The 19,796-nt window shown below is 30.8% G+C and overlaps 1 protein-coding gene, 2 long non-coding RNA genes and 1 other non-coding gene across 4 annotated transcripts; 3 read left to right on the plus strand and 1 right to left on the minus strand.

Moving 5' to 3' along the window:
• The first annotated feature begins 270 nt into the window (after positions 1–270).
• Positions 271–2,387, plus strand: LOC117919096 (chaperone protein dnaJ 20, chloroplastic-like). The gene is made up of 2 exons (XM_034836151.1): positions 271–748; positions 2,159–2,387. The coding sequence occupies exons 1-2, from the start codon at positions 335–337 to the stop codon at positions 2,300–2,302; spliced, it is 558 nt and encodes a 185-aa protein (XP_034692042.1). The 5' UTR covers positions 271–334; the 3' UTR covers positions 2,303–2,387.
• Positions 2,388–15,191: 12,804 nt separating this feature from the next.
• LOC117917941 lies at positions 15,192–15,762 on the plus strand. The gene is made up of 3 exons (XR_004651788.1): positions 15,192–15,326; positions 15,420–15,500; positions 15,597–15,762. It is a non-coding gene; the product is annotated as an uncharacterized LOC117917941 (long non-coding RNA).
• A 668-nt stretch (positions 15,763–16,430) lies between these two features.
• Positions 16,431–16,986, plus strand: LOC117917705. The gene is made up of 3 exons (XR_004651746.1): positions 16,431–16,492; positions 16,572–16,649; positions 16,963–16,986. It is a non-coding gene; the product is annotated as an uncharacterized LOC117917705 (long non-coding RNA).
• Positions 16,987–18,040: 1,054 nt separating this feature from the next.
• LOC117919484 lies at positions 18,041–18,134 on the minus strand. The gene has a single exon (XR_004652081.1). It is a non-coding gene; the product is annotated as a small nucleolar RNA Z122 (small nucleolar RNA).
• Positions 18,135–19,796: the final 1,662 nt, after the last annotated feature.

Below are 19,796 nucleotides of genomic sequence, written 5' to 3' on the forward strand. Positions count from 1 at the left end.
ACTTTACAAAGATATTTATGAATTCCAGCTTTGACTTGAAGAAAACACACCAAAAGCCGAAAGGTGCTTACTAATCTGCTGTCAGGCGTGACTCACATGTCTCGAGTGAGCCAAAACCCATTGATTAGCCACCAAAAAGGTCTAAATCAATCGCTATCCCACGACAGAAAGAAAACTCCACAAATCTTTAACAATATCTACAGTCATCTGGATCGCTAACACCAGTTGAAACACTTGCAAAATACCCATACCCACACCCACGCAAATGAGTTATGGAAGCACAGGTCATGACTTCCTTGTCTGCTCCAAACCCTGCCTTCCAGGCGCAAAATCAATGCTTAAGCCCAGTCCAAATCACCTCATCTTCAACACCAACCTCCCAAAACCGGCGTTTTCTCTCAAAACTCCATCTGGGTATTTCACAACCAGGGCCAAGACAGCCATTAACAGCAGCCACAATCTGTATCTGACAGAAGAGGCCTCAGAGAGTTTCTACTGTTTGTTGGGCGTTTCAGAGGCTGCAACACTCTCAGAAATCAAGCAGGCTTATAAACAACTAGTCCTCAAGTACCACCCAGATGTGTCTCCACCTGACTCTGCCAAGGAGTTCACCAGGATGTTCATTCGGATCCAGGAGGCCTATGAGACGTTGTCTGACCCAAGGACTAGAGCTTTGTATGACAGTGATTTGACCAAGGGTTTACATCTGGCTTTCTCCGCTCAAAATCTATACCGGTCTCATCAACCAGTACGTATGATCTTTATATATACACATTATTGATCCAATAGCTAACAATATAAACTTGCTTTTTTAATTTGATCATATCATATTACAGGTATTAATTGATACAGTTTGGCAGTTTAAACTTTTCAGATAAACAACTTTACTGGAAGATCCAGTTTCTTGTTCTGATAAATTTGAGATATCAGCTCAAGGTTGATCCGGGTGTGTTGATTTTTTCCATCCACCACAGTGAAAAGTGCCAAAAAATTGGTCTATACATCTAGAATTTCAGTCATAATTAACCCCATGTTTGAAAAGAAGACTTGCTCTCAGGAAAAGAATACTTCCCTAAGCTTCCTTTCTTGACCTAGAAAGTAGAAAAGGCAGGTGAAACGATTGCAAAGTCCCCACTTTCACCATCAATACCTAATCCACCTCTTCCTATATTTCTTCCCTCTTATATATTTTACTACCTTTTTTTCCAAACCCTAAACGCATCTTCCACTCTAAATTTTAAAAATATATAAATAAAAAAACACAAATGTTGACAGTTTTTAACAAATGTTGACAATTTCTTTTAAAAAGTAGAAAATGAGTTTAGGGTTTTAAAAGAAGAGTTATTTGATTAAAAGGGTATTGAGAATCTAAATTTAAAATTTTATTTTTTTATTTTTTATTTTTAGGGTTTATTTTGATAAAAGTATTTTCATTTTTTTCTTGTAAAAATAATAATAATTATTTTTAAATTATATACATATAAATATTTAAAATGTCAAAGGGTATTTATGTCAAAAATAAATTATTTTTCAGGTAAAAATATGAGAAGAGTTAAATTGATAAATACGAGGATTGTTTCATATTTTTTTAACCAATTAATTCTTAAAAAAATGAGATAAAAAATGGAAAAAAAAATTGTAAAGAGAACAAAAGAAAAAATTAGAATTAAAGTTTAGTTATCGTATCAATCAAAAGATAAAAAAGAGTGCATTGTGATAATTTCAAATATCCTTTTTAATTGAAAAACAAGGGATATATTTAATTCGGTTATATTTAGATCTACTGAATAGGATGTACGTAGCTATGCTTTGAATTAATTGACTAAAAATGTTGAAATAATTAACATATTTGTAAATTTAATCTGTTTTATATCTGTGTTTAAAGGGTAACTTATTTTTTATATAAATGTCTTTAATTATTTCAAATATTTAAATTTAAATTCAAAAGAAATGATTATTTTTATAAAAATAAAAAATAAAAAATAAGGGTATTTTTGTCAAAAATGTGGTGAAAAGAAAAGGATGATTTTTAAAAACATAAAAAATAAATCCTTGATTACTTTTTATATAAGAGTTCAATTATCGTATATAGAAGCTTATGTTATTTTTTATTTTTTTAATAAAATTGCATATTGAAGTGGAATTAACTGTGAATCAGGGAATGGATATGAGTGGAGATTGGAAAAGCAGATGGCAAGCACAGCTCGGAGAGTTGGAGAGGAAGAGCGCAAGTAAGAATTCAAACGATAACAAGTCATGGGCAGCAAGAGTCCGCATGCAAAGAAGTAAATCAAGTATCTAATCATGGATTTCAACTCAGGCTTTCAATTACGGACATTAATGTTTCGGTTTAATTATCAGTATTTTTATTCGTGTTTGTAGTGAAAGTGTTTTTTCATGAAAATTATTAATTAAATATTTCTCTAAAATAAACTGTAAATGATTTTTTAATATTATAAATTATATTTTTAAGGAAAAATACGAATTATTTTATTCAAAAACATTTTTCGAAGCATTTTTTTAGGATCATAGTTCTTTGTTATATAAATTCACAATTATAATTTCATTTCTTAGATTGATTTTATTAAAGTGCCGGCATATTATTAGAAATTCATGCTTTGACTACAACTCGAATAATTGAGTTGGATTCATGACGAACTTAAATTCAAATTAAATTAGAAATGAAATACGAGTGTTTTTAAGAGAATCATCTATCATTTGGTTTTTTTTATAAAGAATATTATAAATAATTTTTTATCATTATAAGTGATTTTTTGGATTTTTAAAAGTGTTTTTAAAATTTTTTTTAAGCAAAAACAATACTTTGTAGAATTAGTGTCCAACATTATTTTTCAAATTTAGGATAAATTTGGGAGACTAGATTTTTTTTTTTCTTACTTCTTTATATATATTTATACTAAAATTTAAATAATAAATAAGACAATGTTCTAGATAATAATAAAAATTATTAATAAATCTATATATTTTATTTTATTTAAATAAATTTATACATTATATAATTATAATTTAATTTTATCCTTCAAAATCCAATAAAATCAATACTATTATATAAGATAATATAAATGATAAATATTAAAATTAATTGGTTAAAAAAGATGAAATAATTATAAAGTTTATAAATCTAACAATTCTCACGTTTTACTTGAAAAGTAATTCATTTTTGCAATAAATGACCTTTGTTATTTTAACATTTAGATATGAGTTTAAAAAAAAGTTTTTTATATAAGAAATTAGTGATAGTATTTTTATTTAAACGGGGCTAAAAAATTATAGAAGATTAGATTTTTAAAATTGGGTTTTCAATAAATATTTTTAATCAAACAACCCTAAATATGATTAACAAATTAAATCAAGTTGATGTTAGATTGGGATTGTCTAAATATTAACCTAAATTGAGTTTAGAATATATATATATACAAAGATTAAGTCAAAAATAATTTTTCAAGCACCACCAAAAGTTATATTAAATTTGATTCAAACTAAACCATAACACCTAAGTTGCAATTCTAGCATTATTTGTGTCTTACTCTAAGTGGGTTGCCTAAATTTTTGCTAACATTCTAAGGCATTGAATTAATAATTAAACAATCTAAAATAAACAAAATTTTAAGTTTAAATTTCATATGATAATGGATTTTATAATTTGAAATATGTCTATTCAATAAAAACACTGTCGAGCGGATGGACAAAAATGTTTTACACTAGCCTAGTTTCCTAACTTTAATCTTATCAAATATATCGGGATACAACTAAAAAAAACTTTACGTTTCTTCAAAGTTTTAAAAAAAAGCCTTTTGTTAAACTTTTATGCATTTATCGATTAACGATAATATCTAAAATAATCAAATATAATACTTATATTATTAAAAAAAATAGTACATGATGTAGGGAATTAAATCAAATTCTCAACCTGTGAGAAACAAAAAATAGAGAAAACATACGCCAAATAAAAGACAATCACACGCACAAGACAGTATTTACATGGTTCGGCAATTTGCCTACGTCCACGGAGTTACAGGGATATCACTATTATCAGGGAAGAATACAGAGTACGACCTCAACGGCTACAATATTTTCTCTCTATATATAACATGACAACCATATCACACTAAAAAACCCTAATTACAAAAGGTGGTTCCACAATGGGCTAAACGGGCCCAACAGCCTCAGTAAATCTCCCATTAAAAAACCATGTAATATTATTTGGGTTGGGTCGTCAAACCGGATCAAACAAAACTAGGCTCCACAAAGCCCAACAAATCTCCCACTTGGAGACTAGTTCAATCACCAACATCAAACCACTATCCTCCAAGAAACAATCCCTCATCCCTGCAACTCATCCTCCTGTCCTCAAGCTAGAAACCAATTGAAGCTGCGCACAACTTCAATTTCTCAATAGTGACACCCTTAGTCAACATGTCTGCCGGGTTCTTAGATCCACAAATCTTCTCAAGTATTACCAGTTTATCTTCAACAAAATAACGGATAAAGTGGTATTTTGTTTGTATATGCTTCGACTTTGAATGAAAAGCCAAATTTTTGGCAAGAAAAATTGCACTCTGATTGTCACTGTGTAGAATTCACATCTCCTGCTTCTTACCCAATTCATTTAAGAAACCATGTAGCCAAATCATCTCCTTTCCAGCTTCAGTTGCTGCAACATACTCAGCTTCTGTAGTAGACAAAGTAACAATCTTCTGTAGATTTGAAGCCCATGATATAGCTTGTACCACCTAAAGTAAAAACAAACCCAGTAGTACTCTTTCTACTATCAATATTACCAGCAAAATCAGCATCTACATAACCCTGCAGTTTCAAACTTGCACCTGTGAAGCAAAGACATGTATCTAATGAACCCTTCAGATATCTTAGAATCCACTTGACTGCCTCCCAATGCTGCTTTCCAAGCCTACTCATGAATCTGCTCACAACTCCCACTGCATGTGCAATGTTTGGCCTTGTACACACCATAGCATACATCAAGCTGCCAAGAGTTGAGGCATAGGGCACCTTACTCATATGGTCTCTTTCTTCTTCTGTCTTTGGTGACTGTTCTTTGCTTAGTTTGAAATGACTCCCTAAGGGTGTGCTCACTGGTTTAGCTTCATTCATGTTGAACCTACTGAGAACTTTCTTCACATACTCTGACTGTGAAAGCTTCAATGTACCATTAGCCTTGTCTCTAATGATTCTCATATCAAAGATTTGCTTTGCAGCTCTCAAATCCTTCATTGCAAACTGTTTAGACAATTGTTTCTTCAGATTATTAATCTTCTCAATGTCAGACCCTACAATAAGCATATCATCCACATACAACAGTAAGATGATGTAAGAATTGTCAAAAGACTTAACATAACAACAGTGATCAGCTTCACATTTCTTGAACCCAATTCTATGCATAAAACTGTCAAACTTCTTGTACCACTGTCTAGGAGCTTGTTTAAGGCCATACAAGCTTTTTCTCAATTTGCAGACTAGATTCTCTTATCCCTGAACAATGAACCCTTCTGGCTGAATCATGTAAAGGTCTTCCTCTAAGTCACCATGAAGGAATGTTGTCTTCACATCTAACTGCTCAAGATGTAAGTTTTCTGCAACCACCATTCCCAGTACAAGTCTGATTGTTGACGTCTTCACAACTGGAGAAAATATCTCTGTGTAGTCAATGCCCTCCTTCTGCTGGAACCCTTTAACAACTAATCTGGCCTTGTAACGTTTGCTACCATCATGTTCATTCTTTATTCTGTATACCCACTTGTTGTGCAAAGCCTTCTTTCCTACTGGCAATTCAGTCAGTTCCCATGTCTAATTCCCCAACAAGGAATCTATCTCATCCTTCATGGCTAACTCCCACTTTCTTGAATTCTCATCTTGCAAAGCATCATCATAACACTCTGGCTCACCACCATCAGTCAACAGGAGATAATTTAAAACAGGTGAATAACGCTACAGAGGTCTAATGTTCCTGGAAGATCTGCGAACTTCAGCTACAGGTGTACTCAGATCTACCTGTGAATTTACCTTCTCCTTATCTTCTTCACCTCCCTTCTGGACAGTACCTTCAGTCAATTCATCTAAGTTGACAAACTCAGATTTCTTTTGATCTATCTCTGTAACATCTGACACTATAGTTGACCTGTCTTTATACATAACCTGTTCATTAAATATCACATTTCTACTTATGATGATTTTCTTGTTTTGTTCATCCCAAAACCTATAGTCAAATTTCTCATCACCATAGCCAATGAAAAAACATATTTTTGACTTTGCATCAAGTTTACTACGAGCATCAGAATCAATATGAACATAAGAAACACAACAAAAAACTTTTAAATGTGAAAACTTCACCTCTTTACCGCTCCAAACCTCCTCAGGAAGTCTGAACTCCATGGGAACCGATGGTCCTCGATTTATCAAGTAAGCTGCAGTGCTAACAGCATCAGCCCAAAAAGTTTTTGGTAGTCCAACATGCAATCTCATACTCTAGCACGCTCATTGAGAGTTTTGTTCATGCGCTCAGCCACACCATTCTGTTGTGGTGTCCCAGGAATGGTCTTCTCCATCCTAATTCCTTGTGCAGCACAATATTCGCTGAACCCTCCATCTATGTACTCTCCTCCATTATCTAACCTCAAACATTTTACTTTCAAACATGTTTTGTCTCAACCATGGTCTTCCACTTCTTAAAAGTTTCAAATACATCAGATTTATTTTTCAGAAAATAAACTCATACCTTTCTACTTGAGTCATCAATAAAGGTGATGTAGTACCTTGAACCTCCTAGGGATGCAACCGGAGAAGGCCCCCACAAATCAGTGTGTACTAGTTCCAATTTTTCAGCCTTCAATGTCCTACCAGTTTTCAAAAAGCTCACCCTTTTTTGCTTTCCTAAGATGCAACTTTCACACATGTCAAAATCAATGGACTTCAATTCTGGTAGTTTTCCTTTTGACAGCAACATCTTCATCCCTTTCTCACTCATGTGACCAAGTCTGCGGTGCCATAGGCTTGTATCAGTACTTGCATCAGCAACTGCAATTGTGTCTCTTGGACATGAGGTCATATACAGAGTACCAGTCTTCTTTCCACGAGCCAATACCCTAGCTCCCTTTGTAACCTTCCAAGTACTACCAACAAATAGTATTGCATGTCCTTCATCATCAAGTTGTCCAACAAAATCAGATTCCTCCTTAGGTCAGGAATATGTCGAACCTTCTCCAGTAACCAAATAGACCCATTGGGCAACGATATTCGGACGTCTCCTAGACCCACAACATCCAAGGCTGAACCATCAGCCAAATACACCTTACCAAAATCACCTACAACATAATTCTGTATGATTTCTCAGTGTGGAGTGGTATGAAACGAAGCTCCTGAATCCAAAACCCAATCATCAAGTGGACTGTCTACTGCAAGAAGTAATGCATCCTGTACCTCTTCTATTACAGCATTAGCAGAATCATCTTCATTCTTCTTCTTAGGGCTTTTGCATTGCCTTTTAAAGTGACCTGTTTTCCCACAATTCCAGCATTGTACTTGTTGGCCTGATCTAGATTTGCTTCTGTTCCGATTAGAATTTCTGGAATTTGAACTACCCCGATTTGAATTTCTGTCATTACCTTTGCCTCTTGTCTCAAGGTTTAGGGCAGAACCAGATCCTGAGGTTTCACCTGCATCTCTTCGGCGAATCTCCTCAGCCAGAATTAAATCTCGTATATCATTGTACTTGAGCTTTTCCTTTCCCGTAGAATTGCTTACTACCATCTTCATTGCCTCCCAACTGTTTGGCAAAAAGCCAAGACAATCAGAGGACGAATCTCATCATCAAAATCAATTTCTACAAACAACAATTGATTTGTGATTGTATTAAATTCATTCAGATGTTGTGCTACTAATGCATTCTCTGCCATCTTCAAATTGAACAATTTCTTCATCAGATGCACCTTATTGTTTGCGGACGGCTTTTCATACATACCGGACAAAGCCTTCATCAAATCTGCTGTGGTCTTCTCCTTTACAACATTATGTGCAACAGACCTAGACAGAGTTAACCTAATAACTCCTAGAACCTATCTGTCAAGAAGCGCTCATTCCTCAGCCTTCATACTCTCAGGTTTTGTCCCCAAAAGAGGCAGATGCAATTTCCTCCCATAGAGATAATCTTCAATCTGCATCCTCCATTACGCAAAGTCTGTGCCATCAAACTTTTCTATTCCAGACGCCTTTTCTGCTTCCTCTGCCATTGTTCCCACTTAAACCTAACCCTAGGCTCTGATACCAGTTGTAGGGAATTAAACCAAATTTTCAACCTGTGAGAAACAAAAAATAGAGAAAACACACGCCAAAGAAAAGACAATCACACGCACAAGACAGTATTTACGTGGTTCGACAATTTGCCTACGTCCACGGAGTTACAGGGATATCACTATTATCAGGGAAGAATACAGAGTACGACCTCAGCGGCTACAATATTTTCTCTCTATATTTATGGCAACCATACCACACTAAAAAACCCTAATTACAAAAGGTGGTTCTATAATGGGCTAAACAGGCCCAACAGGCCTCAGTAAATCTCCCATTAAAAAACCATGCAATATTATTCGGGTTGGGTCGTCAAACCGGATCAAACAAAACTAGGTTTCATAAAGCCCAATACATGAATAGTAAATATAGTATCTATAACAAAAATACATAAAATACTAACTATTTTTAGATTATTGTTTAAAATTTGTATGTTATAATTTGGGTTCATATGGTTTTTTTGGTGTATGAAAAAAACCATAGAATATTTAAATTTATATTGAAAAAATTTGTGTCAAAATGGTCCGTTCCACCATAAAAATATATCCCTTTTAAAATTTATATTTAATATAATCTATTATTAATTATATGAGTGCCATAACATCCTCTCATAAAAATAAAATCTCAATTAATAATTGAGACTTAAGATAAAAAATAAAATTGTAATTAATAATTGAGGTTTTATTTTTTAATCCAAGTTTCACTTGTTAAATGAAACTTTAACTTAAAATTTTTAAAATTTTTTTTTTAAAATTATATGACTTTTACTTGATAATAAAAGGATAATTTTAAAAATAAATTTGATAAAGGGGATAAATTTGTGCAAGATATTTCAAATTTCCTTTTTGACAGGCAGGGATGATAGAGACTCCCACAGTGGGACAAACCTTATCCCAAAACCGAATCACCCAGTTCCGTACAATCTATCTGGCCTGGCAGCGGGTAGAGCCTATATTACATAATTACCCTTTCAAAATTCCTGAGTTTCCTGGTTCCTGCATCACACTCTCCGTCCATACCACGAAAATATCAACTTTTACAAAGCTTGGTCCCCGTGCAAGGCACGGAAACCGCTAGCTAATGGCGTTTCTTTATATATCTAAATATAATATTAATTATTTTTTTAAAAAAATTAATTTTTAATGTATTTTATGGTTGTATTTGAATATATTTTATTTTAAAATTTTATATTTATTAAATGATTATATTTAAAGGTAAAATCATTTTTGTTTTCTTGGAAAGTAGATAAGATTAAACTTTATTCATTGCTTTAAAATATTTATTTTTATTAATATTTAACTTTGTTTAAAATTAAAATTAACTCTTATAATAATTTAATAATTTATTATTTGTTTTCTACATTTGTTTTTATTATTAGTAAATCCAAATATGAACTCAAATAAATAATGATTGTTTAAAAATACTAAAATTAGAAGGAATATGACATGTCTATGTAAATATTCTAATATTAAATTTTTTAATAAAAAATTTGGATATAAAATAAAAAGTAATTAATTATTTTTATTAATTTAATTAATCATAATACATATAATTCTACTTGATTTAGTTTATTCTTTATTATTTAATAAACAAACATATTTTATTATTTGTTGAATTTTGAAAACTAAAATAATAATTCTATTCAAATAAGATTTCTAACTCTTATAAAACTAAAAAATATATATTTTAATCATAATTTTGTTCCGAAATGTATCAAAACTAATGGTGTTTGTTTTTTTAATTTTTTGCTGAAAACAATTTACTTTCAGATTTTAAATTGTTTGTTTTTTATTTTTTTTTCATAACTTATTATAAACTTTTTATTGAATAGAAAACACTAAAATATTTGATTTTTTTAATGGAAAAAATAACATGTTGATTTTTTTTTACTTTTTAATGCTTAATAGAAATAAAATATTACAAAAACAAATAACTTAATAATTAATACGCATTAAAATTCTATTTAAAATTAAGTAAAAAAAAAAACAAACATCATCATTTTTCTAAATAGAAAAAGAAACATGTTAATTTTTCTTTACTTTTTAATACTTAATAAAAATAAAATATTACAAAAACAAACAACCTAATATTTAATAGTAATAAATATTAGATTAAATAAACATGTTATTTTTTCCATTTAAAAAAACTAAATATTTTGATTTTTTTTTTCTATTCACTAAAAAATTTATAAGAAATTATAAAAAAAGTAGAAAAACTAACAATAAAGTCTGAAAACAAATTACTTTCAGTAAAAAACTAAAAAACTAAACACCCTCTAAGTATGAAAATATGAACATTTATGAATATTAAAAAAAAAAAAAAAAAAAAGGTCTTAATTTTGTGACATCTACCTGTAGACCCCAAAATTTGTCTCATTTTTATTTTATATTGATTTTGAGCCCAATTTTGTTCATAGATTTTAAATCCCAATTACATATGTTTTTTGATCCACTCACCATTTATTTATTAGTTTTTATTATTTTGTATATTATTTTATTATTATTATTATTATATTTTACTTTTTCTTTTATTTATTATTATTATTATTATTATTATTATTATTATTATTTTTCCTTTTATTTCCTTCATTTCTCTCTCCTCTCTCCTCTCACTCTCCTACCTACCTTTACCTACGCCATCACCCCACCTACCTACCCTTGCCTACGACGATCACCCCACGTCCAAGCCATACCCCTATTCCTTTTATTTGGTTTTTTTATTATTTTTTTTCCTCTTTCTTTTTGAATTTTTTTTTGGGAGAATTACCCTTAAGGGTAGGCTGGGGAAAAAAATTACCGAGAAGGGTGGGTAAATTTGATAATTCTTCTGAAGGCCTAACATTTTTATTAGACCAATTTACCCTCAATTAAATTCTAAAATTATAATTTATAACGAATAAAAGAATAGAAAAAAAAAAAAAAGACTATCGTTCCAATGCCTTCCCTTTCGCATCTTCTCGTCAAAGCTTCCCTTTCGCATGATCTGGGTGTTTTCACGGTGATATGATATTGTGAGAGATACTAAATCTCTGGCTGCATTTCCTACCCCTTCAGAAAAGCCTTGTCCTCAAGGCTAAAATAGAGGAAACTTTTGTTGCAACTTAAATGCATACTCTCACGTTGCAACTTACGGAAAGGAATTTGACCATTGAACCAGCCATTGTGTCACCAGACGATTGTTCCATTTGGATCTGCCTCTGGAAGTCTGCGGGGGACACCACTGGATCTCTAACAACATGGCAATCCTCCGATCCTGGATCCGATCTCACTGAATAATCCTTGGGAAGCACATCTGGAACCATGGGTGGAGGCGTTGGATCCTGCAATTTCACGGGGAGAGGCGGAGCGAGCCCTTTATCCAACCCAAACAGAAAATCTGGATTGGTCTCAAAGGCTGCAGCCTGAGGTGAAGAACCTTCCAGAGGCTGGATCTGCACAAAAGCCCCACTAGTCCAAGGTAAAGTCCTCACAAAGCCTTCCAAATCCATCCCAATCCCTCAAAATATTTCATTTCAAAGCCCCCATATTTATATTTATGGCGTTTCCACCTTGAGATCAGAAGTAGTACAAATCTTTATTTGTTACATTCTGCTTATTTCATGCTTTGCCCTAGGTGTTTTGGGTTTGGGTCTGTTTGGTTGCTGAGAAAATTTGGGAAAAAAAGAAATAAAATTGGGGTTTCATTTTCAATTTTTGAGTGTAGGGAAACCCAGAAACGAAAATAAATTGGTTGCTGAGAAAATTTGGGAAAAAAAGAAATAAACTTGGGGTTTCATTTTCCATTTTTGAGTATAGGGAAACCCAGAAACGGAAATAAAAAAAGTCAACTCACCAGGGTTTTTCTTTTGTTTTGCTTTTCGTTTTCTCAGGAACCAAACGGTGGGTGATTGCAAGGCTTTTCTTTGGCCGAGAGTGGTTTTGTGTTTTGCTTGGGTGGTGGGAAAAAGGTAAGGAAAGAAAAGAAATTGATGTCTTAGAATATTGAGTCTTTCATTTTCTGGGACCTGGAAGTAATTGGCTCAGCCGAGATGTTTCATCTTCCAGGAAATGGAGACAATTATATACTTAATTGCCTTTCATTTGTTGCAAACTAAATTGAGGCCCAAGGCTAAATTGTTCTTGTCTCACTGAAATGGATTTAGCTAGCAAAATGGTTCCAAGACTTTATCTTTTGCTTAAACAATTTTGAAAATGAAAGAAATTTGGAGTCTTAGATTTTTCCTAGGGCATTGTTTGGTTATTGAGAAAACAATAAAGAGTAAAGAAAAGAAGAAAGAAAAATTGAAAGCACGTGTCCTCCGTTTTGGTTCCCACAAACCCACAATTTGACCACACAAAGTATTGTAAACAACTTCCTACAAAACATTAAAATTTCTTTAGAAGTTAGAACACATGGAAGCAAAAAAAAAAAAAAAAAAATGCAAGACCTTTTCTTATTTATTTAGTGTTGTCGGCAATCAAATCTAAGTTATAGTTATATGGATTCCTAATACATATAGTTGGATGATATATATGAATTTTGATATAAGTGAAAATACGTAAACTCCCGAAAATTCTTAAAAAAATAATACAGATTAAAAGTTAAAGCCTTCAATTTTTTTTTTTTAAAAATAACATAGAGATAATTTTGGCAAATGTTATTGGCTTACTGCATTAAAATTTCTTTAGAAGTTAGAACACGTGGAAGCAAAAAAAAAAAAAATGCAAGACCTTTTCTTATTTATTTAGTGTTGTCGGCAATCAAAACTAAGTTATAGTTATATGGATTCCTAATACATATAGTTGGATGATATATATGAATTTTGATATAAGTGAAAACACGTAAACTCCTGAAAACTCTTTAAAAAGTAATACAAATTAAAAGTTAAAGCCTTCAATTTTTTAAAAAAAAAATAACACAGAGATAATTTTGGCAAATGTTATTGGCTTACCACATTAAAATTTCTTTAGAAGTTAGAACACGTGGAAGAAAAAAAAAATGCAAGACTTTTCTTATTTATTTAGTGTTGTCAGCAATCAAATGTAAGTTATAGTTATATGGATTCCTAATACATGTAGTTGGATGATATATATGAATTTTGATATAAGTGAAAACACGTAAACTCCTGAAAATTCTTTAAAAAGTAATACAAATTAAAAGTTAAAGCCTTCAATTTTTTTTTTAAAAAAATAACATAGAGATAATTTTGGCAAATGTTATTGGCTTACTGCATTATAATATTTTTTAAGCTTCCTAATTTCCTCATGCAGAAAAGGATAATGGAAAACAATGCCATGGAAGGGCATAATATGCAATTACTAGTTAACTCAGAAATTTGGTCTTTAATTAATTATAATATTTGCATATTCTTTTCTTTTGTTTTATTCTAATTTGGGGAAATTATTACAGTCCTTGATTCTCATATTCGTATGACAATAGACCTTTTAAGTAGTGTGAATGGCTAAGGTTATTTCTTTAGGATTGTGTTTCCAATTAGGGTATATTGGACATTATTTTTTAATGCAAACAAAATATCATCTCTTTTTCTGCATTTCAATTCTTTCGAATTTAATATATATTCTTGGGAGCTGTCAGAACCATATTGGATGGCCAAGGGACATAACATATGAAAAAATAAACATAAATATATTAAATTATATTGTAATATATTGTAAGGTTAGTGTATTTGTATTGTAAGTATAATGCATTTATGCTGTACCTAGTTTGTATAAATTATATATGATTTAAAAGGTTAGCCATGATGAGCATTAACAATGTGTACATATTGGATTACCATCAAACAACTTAAATTTGTTATACACTAATACAATGGCTCTGTGTGTTTTTAGTAGCATGTATGTAATTGTATTTGGGATCATTAATAGTAGTTAAACCAAAATAAATAAGGGTACAATACAAATGCCCTACATTTACAATACAATTGCACTAGAAGTACAACATATTACAACATTACTTGATTCATTATACATTTAATTATGACAATTGATTATTTGATATAAATTCTATAGTGTAGTGTGGAGTATAATACATGGATAAAAGGAAAAAAACAATAAAATACAACCAGGTTTGAACATTATTTTAATTAGTATTATTTTATTTTGACTATATTAATGTTTGACATTGTTGTTTAATTTGACTGTTTTAATTTTAATTTTATATTATCATTTATTTACTTTTACAGGAGGCCAAAATAAATAGTCGATGCTCCAGCAAAAAACTTAGACATCTACTTGATGAGCTAAGTGATGAAAAGAAGAGTATAATTCAACATATTGGCTTTGGAGGATTACTTCAGCTCTCTTCCACAGAGATAAGGCATAGCTTATGTAGATGGATAATAACTCATTTCAATATAGCCCACTGTAGGTTAGACATAGGACAAGAAAGGCAATTTCCAATAACTTGTTCTGATGTAGGTGAAATTCTGGGTATTCCATATATTGGTAGGAGGCTCCTACTTTCACCTACCAATAGGAATAATAGGATGGAAAACCTATCAGATCTTAAGATAGGCTGATTTTAATGGAAGACATAGCCAAGTTCAAAAAATTGTTTATCTTCTTCTCATGTGCTACATTACTTGCTCCAACATCAAAGTTGGATGGTAGTCATGAGTGTGTGGTGTATTTTGCTTGCTGGAGACTTTGACATCAATGTTAATTGGGGTCAATTTGTACTTGACACATTGGTTGCTGGAATTAGACATTTTCGATTGGGTAAAGGCTCATGGTTTATAGGTTGCCTTATTTTTTTACAAGTAGATACCTTTTTGTATTAAATGCTGAAGGTTTTCATATCATTTTCTATGTTTTAACAAGTCTTTTCTAAATAACGTATTGATGTGTGGAATATTTGTGTTTCAACTTTTTTATGTAAATAAATTTTACATTCCAACCATGTTGGTGCCATGTACCATCCCAATATGTGCAGCGTGGACTGATGACTTGATGAAGAAAAGGGTGCGTGCAGAATTGCGTGATTATGGTGATTTTGAACTAGTTGATGTAAGGGACAATTTTCTTTCAACATTTTCTTCTATTTTCATATTTGAAAAATAAATTTATAAAAATTATATATTCTTCTTTTTATTATTGTAGGTTCAAGAAGATGAAAGGGGGAAAGATGCACATGAAGACCCTGGTAATCCAGTAAATGAAGTTGAAGAAGAGACTACTGATGTGAGAACCTTCTACATCTATTCTTTTATTTAAAGAGAAAACCAAACATATTATGCATAATAATATACATCCTTGACACTTTGTACCATTTTGTAGGAAATTATAGCATAATATAATGCAGCGGAGAGACAAATTCACCAATTGCTTCGAACAATGAGAGGAGCAATTGATAAACTAGCAACGCGGCAGAATACAAATAAAACCTCATCATCTTCTCATCAAAACAGAAGTCATAATCAACCTGATATCAATGATTCTTTCCCATCACCACCACATGGTAGTATGATTTATATAGCACTAGTCATTATAATTTTGTATTACTTTTAATTTAATTGCAAATGTTGTATAATTTTTTTTTTTTTGGAAAAATTAATTTTGGTTATTATGCATTTTGAAATTAGCTTATGGATCACCACTGAATGATCGTTTTGCTCATGGTGAAGATAATGCAGGCCCATCGACCTCACAACTAGCAGCGCAGCATAGTAGTATACTTTCTGCTTCTTTATGTTTTAATATCAAAATAATAATGAGTATATAATAATGACTAGTATTTCCTGTGCGTGTTATTTTCATTAATGAATTTTATTTTCTCTTATTTTCTATACATATAGTTGAGGATGAAGTTCAGATGAATGCTATTATTCCTTACGAGACTGGACATCCTCCAATACGTTCATATCGGCTACGTCGACATGCTACTGCCCTACAATCACCATACGTGGTACAATTGTCAATCAAATTTTCATCGTCTTCATCTGTAGCAAAGCAAGTTTTGGCATATGCATTGGATGATACATGTGATGAAAGGTAAGGTTGAACTTAATTTAGTATAAACAAATACAATTAAGATAGGCAATTGAATTAATTAGTTTTAATTTCTAACATCATAATTATTTATGTGTAGCCAAATATTATGTTCCATGCACAATTTCTTCTTGACAAGGTTTGACTTGAAATGCTTGGGACACGACAAATTGGTTGACAATAAGGTATTCATGTTTAGTTATGTGAAGTTAGGATAAAATTACTCTAAAACTATATATCTAATTTTCATTAATTTACATGAAGGTTGTAACCATGCATTGTCGAATTTTGAATGGTATGGATAAAGAAAATAGGAAGCATTTCTTATCTCCAAACTTTGTGGTAAGATATGTTGTAAGAATTATAGATTGGTTTTCTTGTTTTACGTAGATTGTTTTAATCTAATGTATGGTTTGTAATTTTTTTATTACAGTCTAATGTGGAAAACAAGAGGGGTTCCTTATCTCCAAAATACATATGTGACAATTTATGGAAATATTTCAAAAATACTTGGTTGTGCACATATGAACAGGTTTATTTAGTTTAATAAAAGTACTTTGTAGTTGGATATTTTTAAGTATTGTGCAGAAAATACATGAACACAACTAATTTGATAAAATCATTATTTTATGTTTTATTTTTTTGTTCCTTTTAGTTGTTCATACCAATATGCAGGAAAAATCACTGGTATTTCATCATTTTGAATATTCATGCTAAAAGAATCGAGTTGTTGGATTCATTAATTGACGGAAGAAAATAACGGATGGATGCCTTCATAGAGAAACTGGTAAATATAGTTATAGTTCAATTACTTATGTGAATCGTTGTCATTATTTTTTAAAGATGTCCATATTTATAATTGTATCTTGTGTTAAGCTGAACGTTTTGTCAACTGTCATTGGGATTCAAGAAAGAAGACCATCAGTGGACATGACAGAATTTGAATTTGTTGTTCCAGAAGTTGTCCAACAATTGAATCCGTAAGTTGCAAGATTTGTATTCCTCTTTAACTATGGAAAGCAAATCAGGTTATAAATTTACTAATTTGATACCCAATTGACTTATAATTTCCTTAATTACTATTTGCAGAACGGATTGTAGCATATTTGTAATCAAGTTTATGCAATTATGGAGTAACGGTGGACTTTCTCGTGCAATTGCAAATGTATTATATTGTGCTGAATAAAATATATATATATATATATATATATAATATATATATATATATATATATATATATATATATATATATATTTTTTTTTTTTTTTTTTTTTTATGATCGTGAATTTTCTTAATATTATATTATATACTCTTTTGTACAGGACAAGGTCATAAAGTACAGGGAAAAACTCCTAACACAACTAATAATGTCTCCAGAAAATGAAGTCAGGGAAAATGTCTACCAGACTATGGATCAGTGATGTTGTTGGATCAGGGAAAAACTACTACTATTTATTAATAATTATTGTTATGGCATCATTTGTTTGTGATCTTCAAATTTCTCTGAATTGCTGTAGGCATTGCACTGTCAACTCATCATTTCCCAAACTCCATGGTATCAAAATGATATCACACATTGATAACTCCAACGCATCAATGATAGGCCAATCTGGGATAACTTAGCTCAGCTACTTGGGTGATCAAATTTTTTTTTTTTTCTGCCAAAGCAGAATTGAAATAACAACATCAAGAACAAAACAAAAAGACTATCATATTTGTTGTACTTCACAAAGTTTGGGATCAGACTGAAGTGCAAAAAATATTCAGCATGGCAAAAAAATCATTAAGCCTATGCTAACCTGTTTGAATCTCTCATCATTTCCCAAACTCCAAAATCTGAGATTGATTTCATAATTATATTGTCATACAATGAGAAATCTAACCCATAAAATAAACACACAATGAGGTCTATTATTATAACTCCAACAACATAAAATTGCACAATCACTGATTCACTGTAGTAATTTTTTTTCACATAAGGTTCTTTTATAAATGACCCTAGAAGCACAAAATTGCATGATTACCATTTCATCAAAGATAAAGTTTTGTGCCCATCCATTTCATTCATAACTAACAACCAAAACCAAAAGAAAAAAAAAAAGAGCATAATTATTCCTTGCCCTGCATGCTACTTTTTATCTTATTTTTAAAAATGCCTATTAAACATATTACCTTTTCAAGAAACCTATAAGATAGTAATTTCAAGTATTTCAAAGTCTTTATAACTAAATGACAAAAGGTTTTACACTCTAGTTTTCCATGGTAAAAGCTACCATTTTGAGTTCATTTCAACGAAAAAAAATTTTAAAAAAATAGAAAAATAAGAAATAGATTTTAATTTAATAAATTAAAAAATTAATATAATTTATTTTTACAGGCAAATAAGTTTATGAATAACTCTATTCTATAATGTTTTCAGATCGTTGCAATTTTTTTTTTTAAAAAAAAAAAAAAATACAATAGCTCATTATCAAAGCTAAGAAGACATTTCTAATTTGAGGTTACAAAAAAAAAAAAAAAAATTATTGAACCATTATATATAAGAAATTGGTAATCAACCCAAGAAATTGGACTTTATTTAGTCAAAAGATTGCATTGTTAGTTTATGTTGTAATTTATCATACAGTTAGTGTTTTTTTATCGTAATGTTAGTGAATTTATGTTGTAAATGTAATTAAAAATGTAGGCAAAACTGTGAACTATTATAATTAAAAATCTAATACAAGTCCACATAATGGAGATAAATAACCTATTACAAATAACTCCAAATACAAATACATCAAAATACAATACAATTAAGCATTACATATATAATCCAAAACTTAATAGACATGAAGTAAGTGTATGATTAAGCAATTTTCAAACATAGAACAAAAAATAAAAGTAGTCCTACTACAATTACTTTCTGCATGAACTCAATTCTTGTTAAAATATGTTTAAAATCTTCATCCATGCCATACATTCTTCTTTGAACAACCTCTTCTGGTTCTTGGTAGGTGTTGCCATCACCATATCCTTCTGGGAATGCCCATTTAAAGAAATGACAGTCATCTCTAGTATTTGCATATTGACAACAATAATATAACCTATTTGGGTTATCCTTTGATTCAGAGATTCTAACAGCCACCCTCTGTCTAGGTGAACATTTACACATACAGTTATGATAAAGTAGATATTCATCATTTCTAGTATTACCTCTTATATTTCTAAATGAAGCACTTGAAGATGCCATGATGTAACCTGTATTTCAATGGAAAACAAGTTAAACAAATGTAATGAACATGTACAAAGTCAATAATGATCTTCAAAATAACATTAAAAACATGGTTACAAACCACCCTAAATAATGATAAGATCATAAGTCTAAAATAGTGGCATATGTAATACAAACATCTTTGTCATGACAATCAAGTAAATAAGTAAGTTCCAAAACAAATTCTTACAGATTCTAATTTCATAAACCACACATATCATCACAATCAAAATAAG

The sequence above is a fragment of the Vitis riparia genome, chromosome 7, assembly GCF_004353265.1.
Source record: "Vitis riparia cultivar Riparia Gloire de Montpellier isolate 1030 chromosome 7, EGFV_Vit.rip_1.0, whole genome shotgun sequence".
NCBI lineage: Eukaryota > Viridiplantae > Streptophyta > Magnoliopsida > Vitales > Vitaceae > Vitis > Vitis riparia.

Excerpts from the sequence above, each read along its gene's own strand:
- LOC117919096 (XM_034836151.1), top strand. The coding sequence starts at position 335 with ATGCTTAAGCCCAGTCCAAATCACCTCATCTTCAACACCAACCTCCCA. Across the intron at positions 749-2,158 it reads TATACCGGTCTCATCAACCA|GGAATGGATATGAGTGGAGA; the intron begins GTACGTATGATC and ends ACTGTGAATCAG.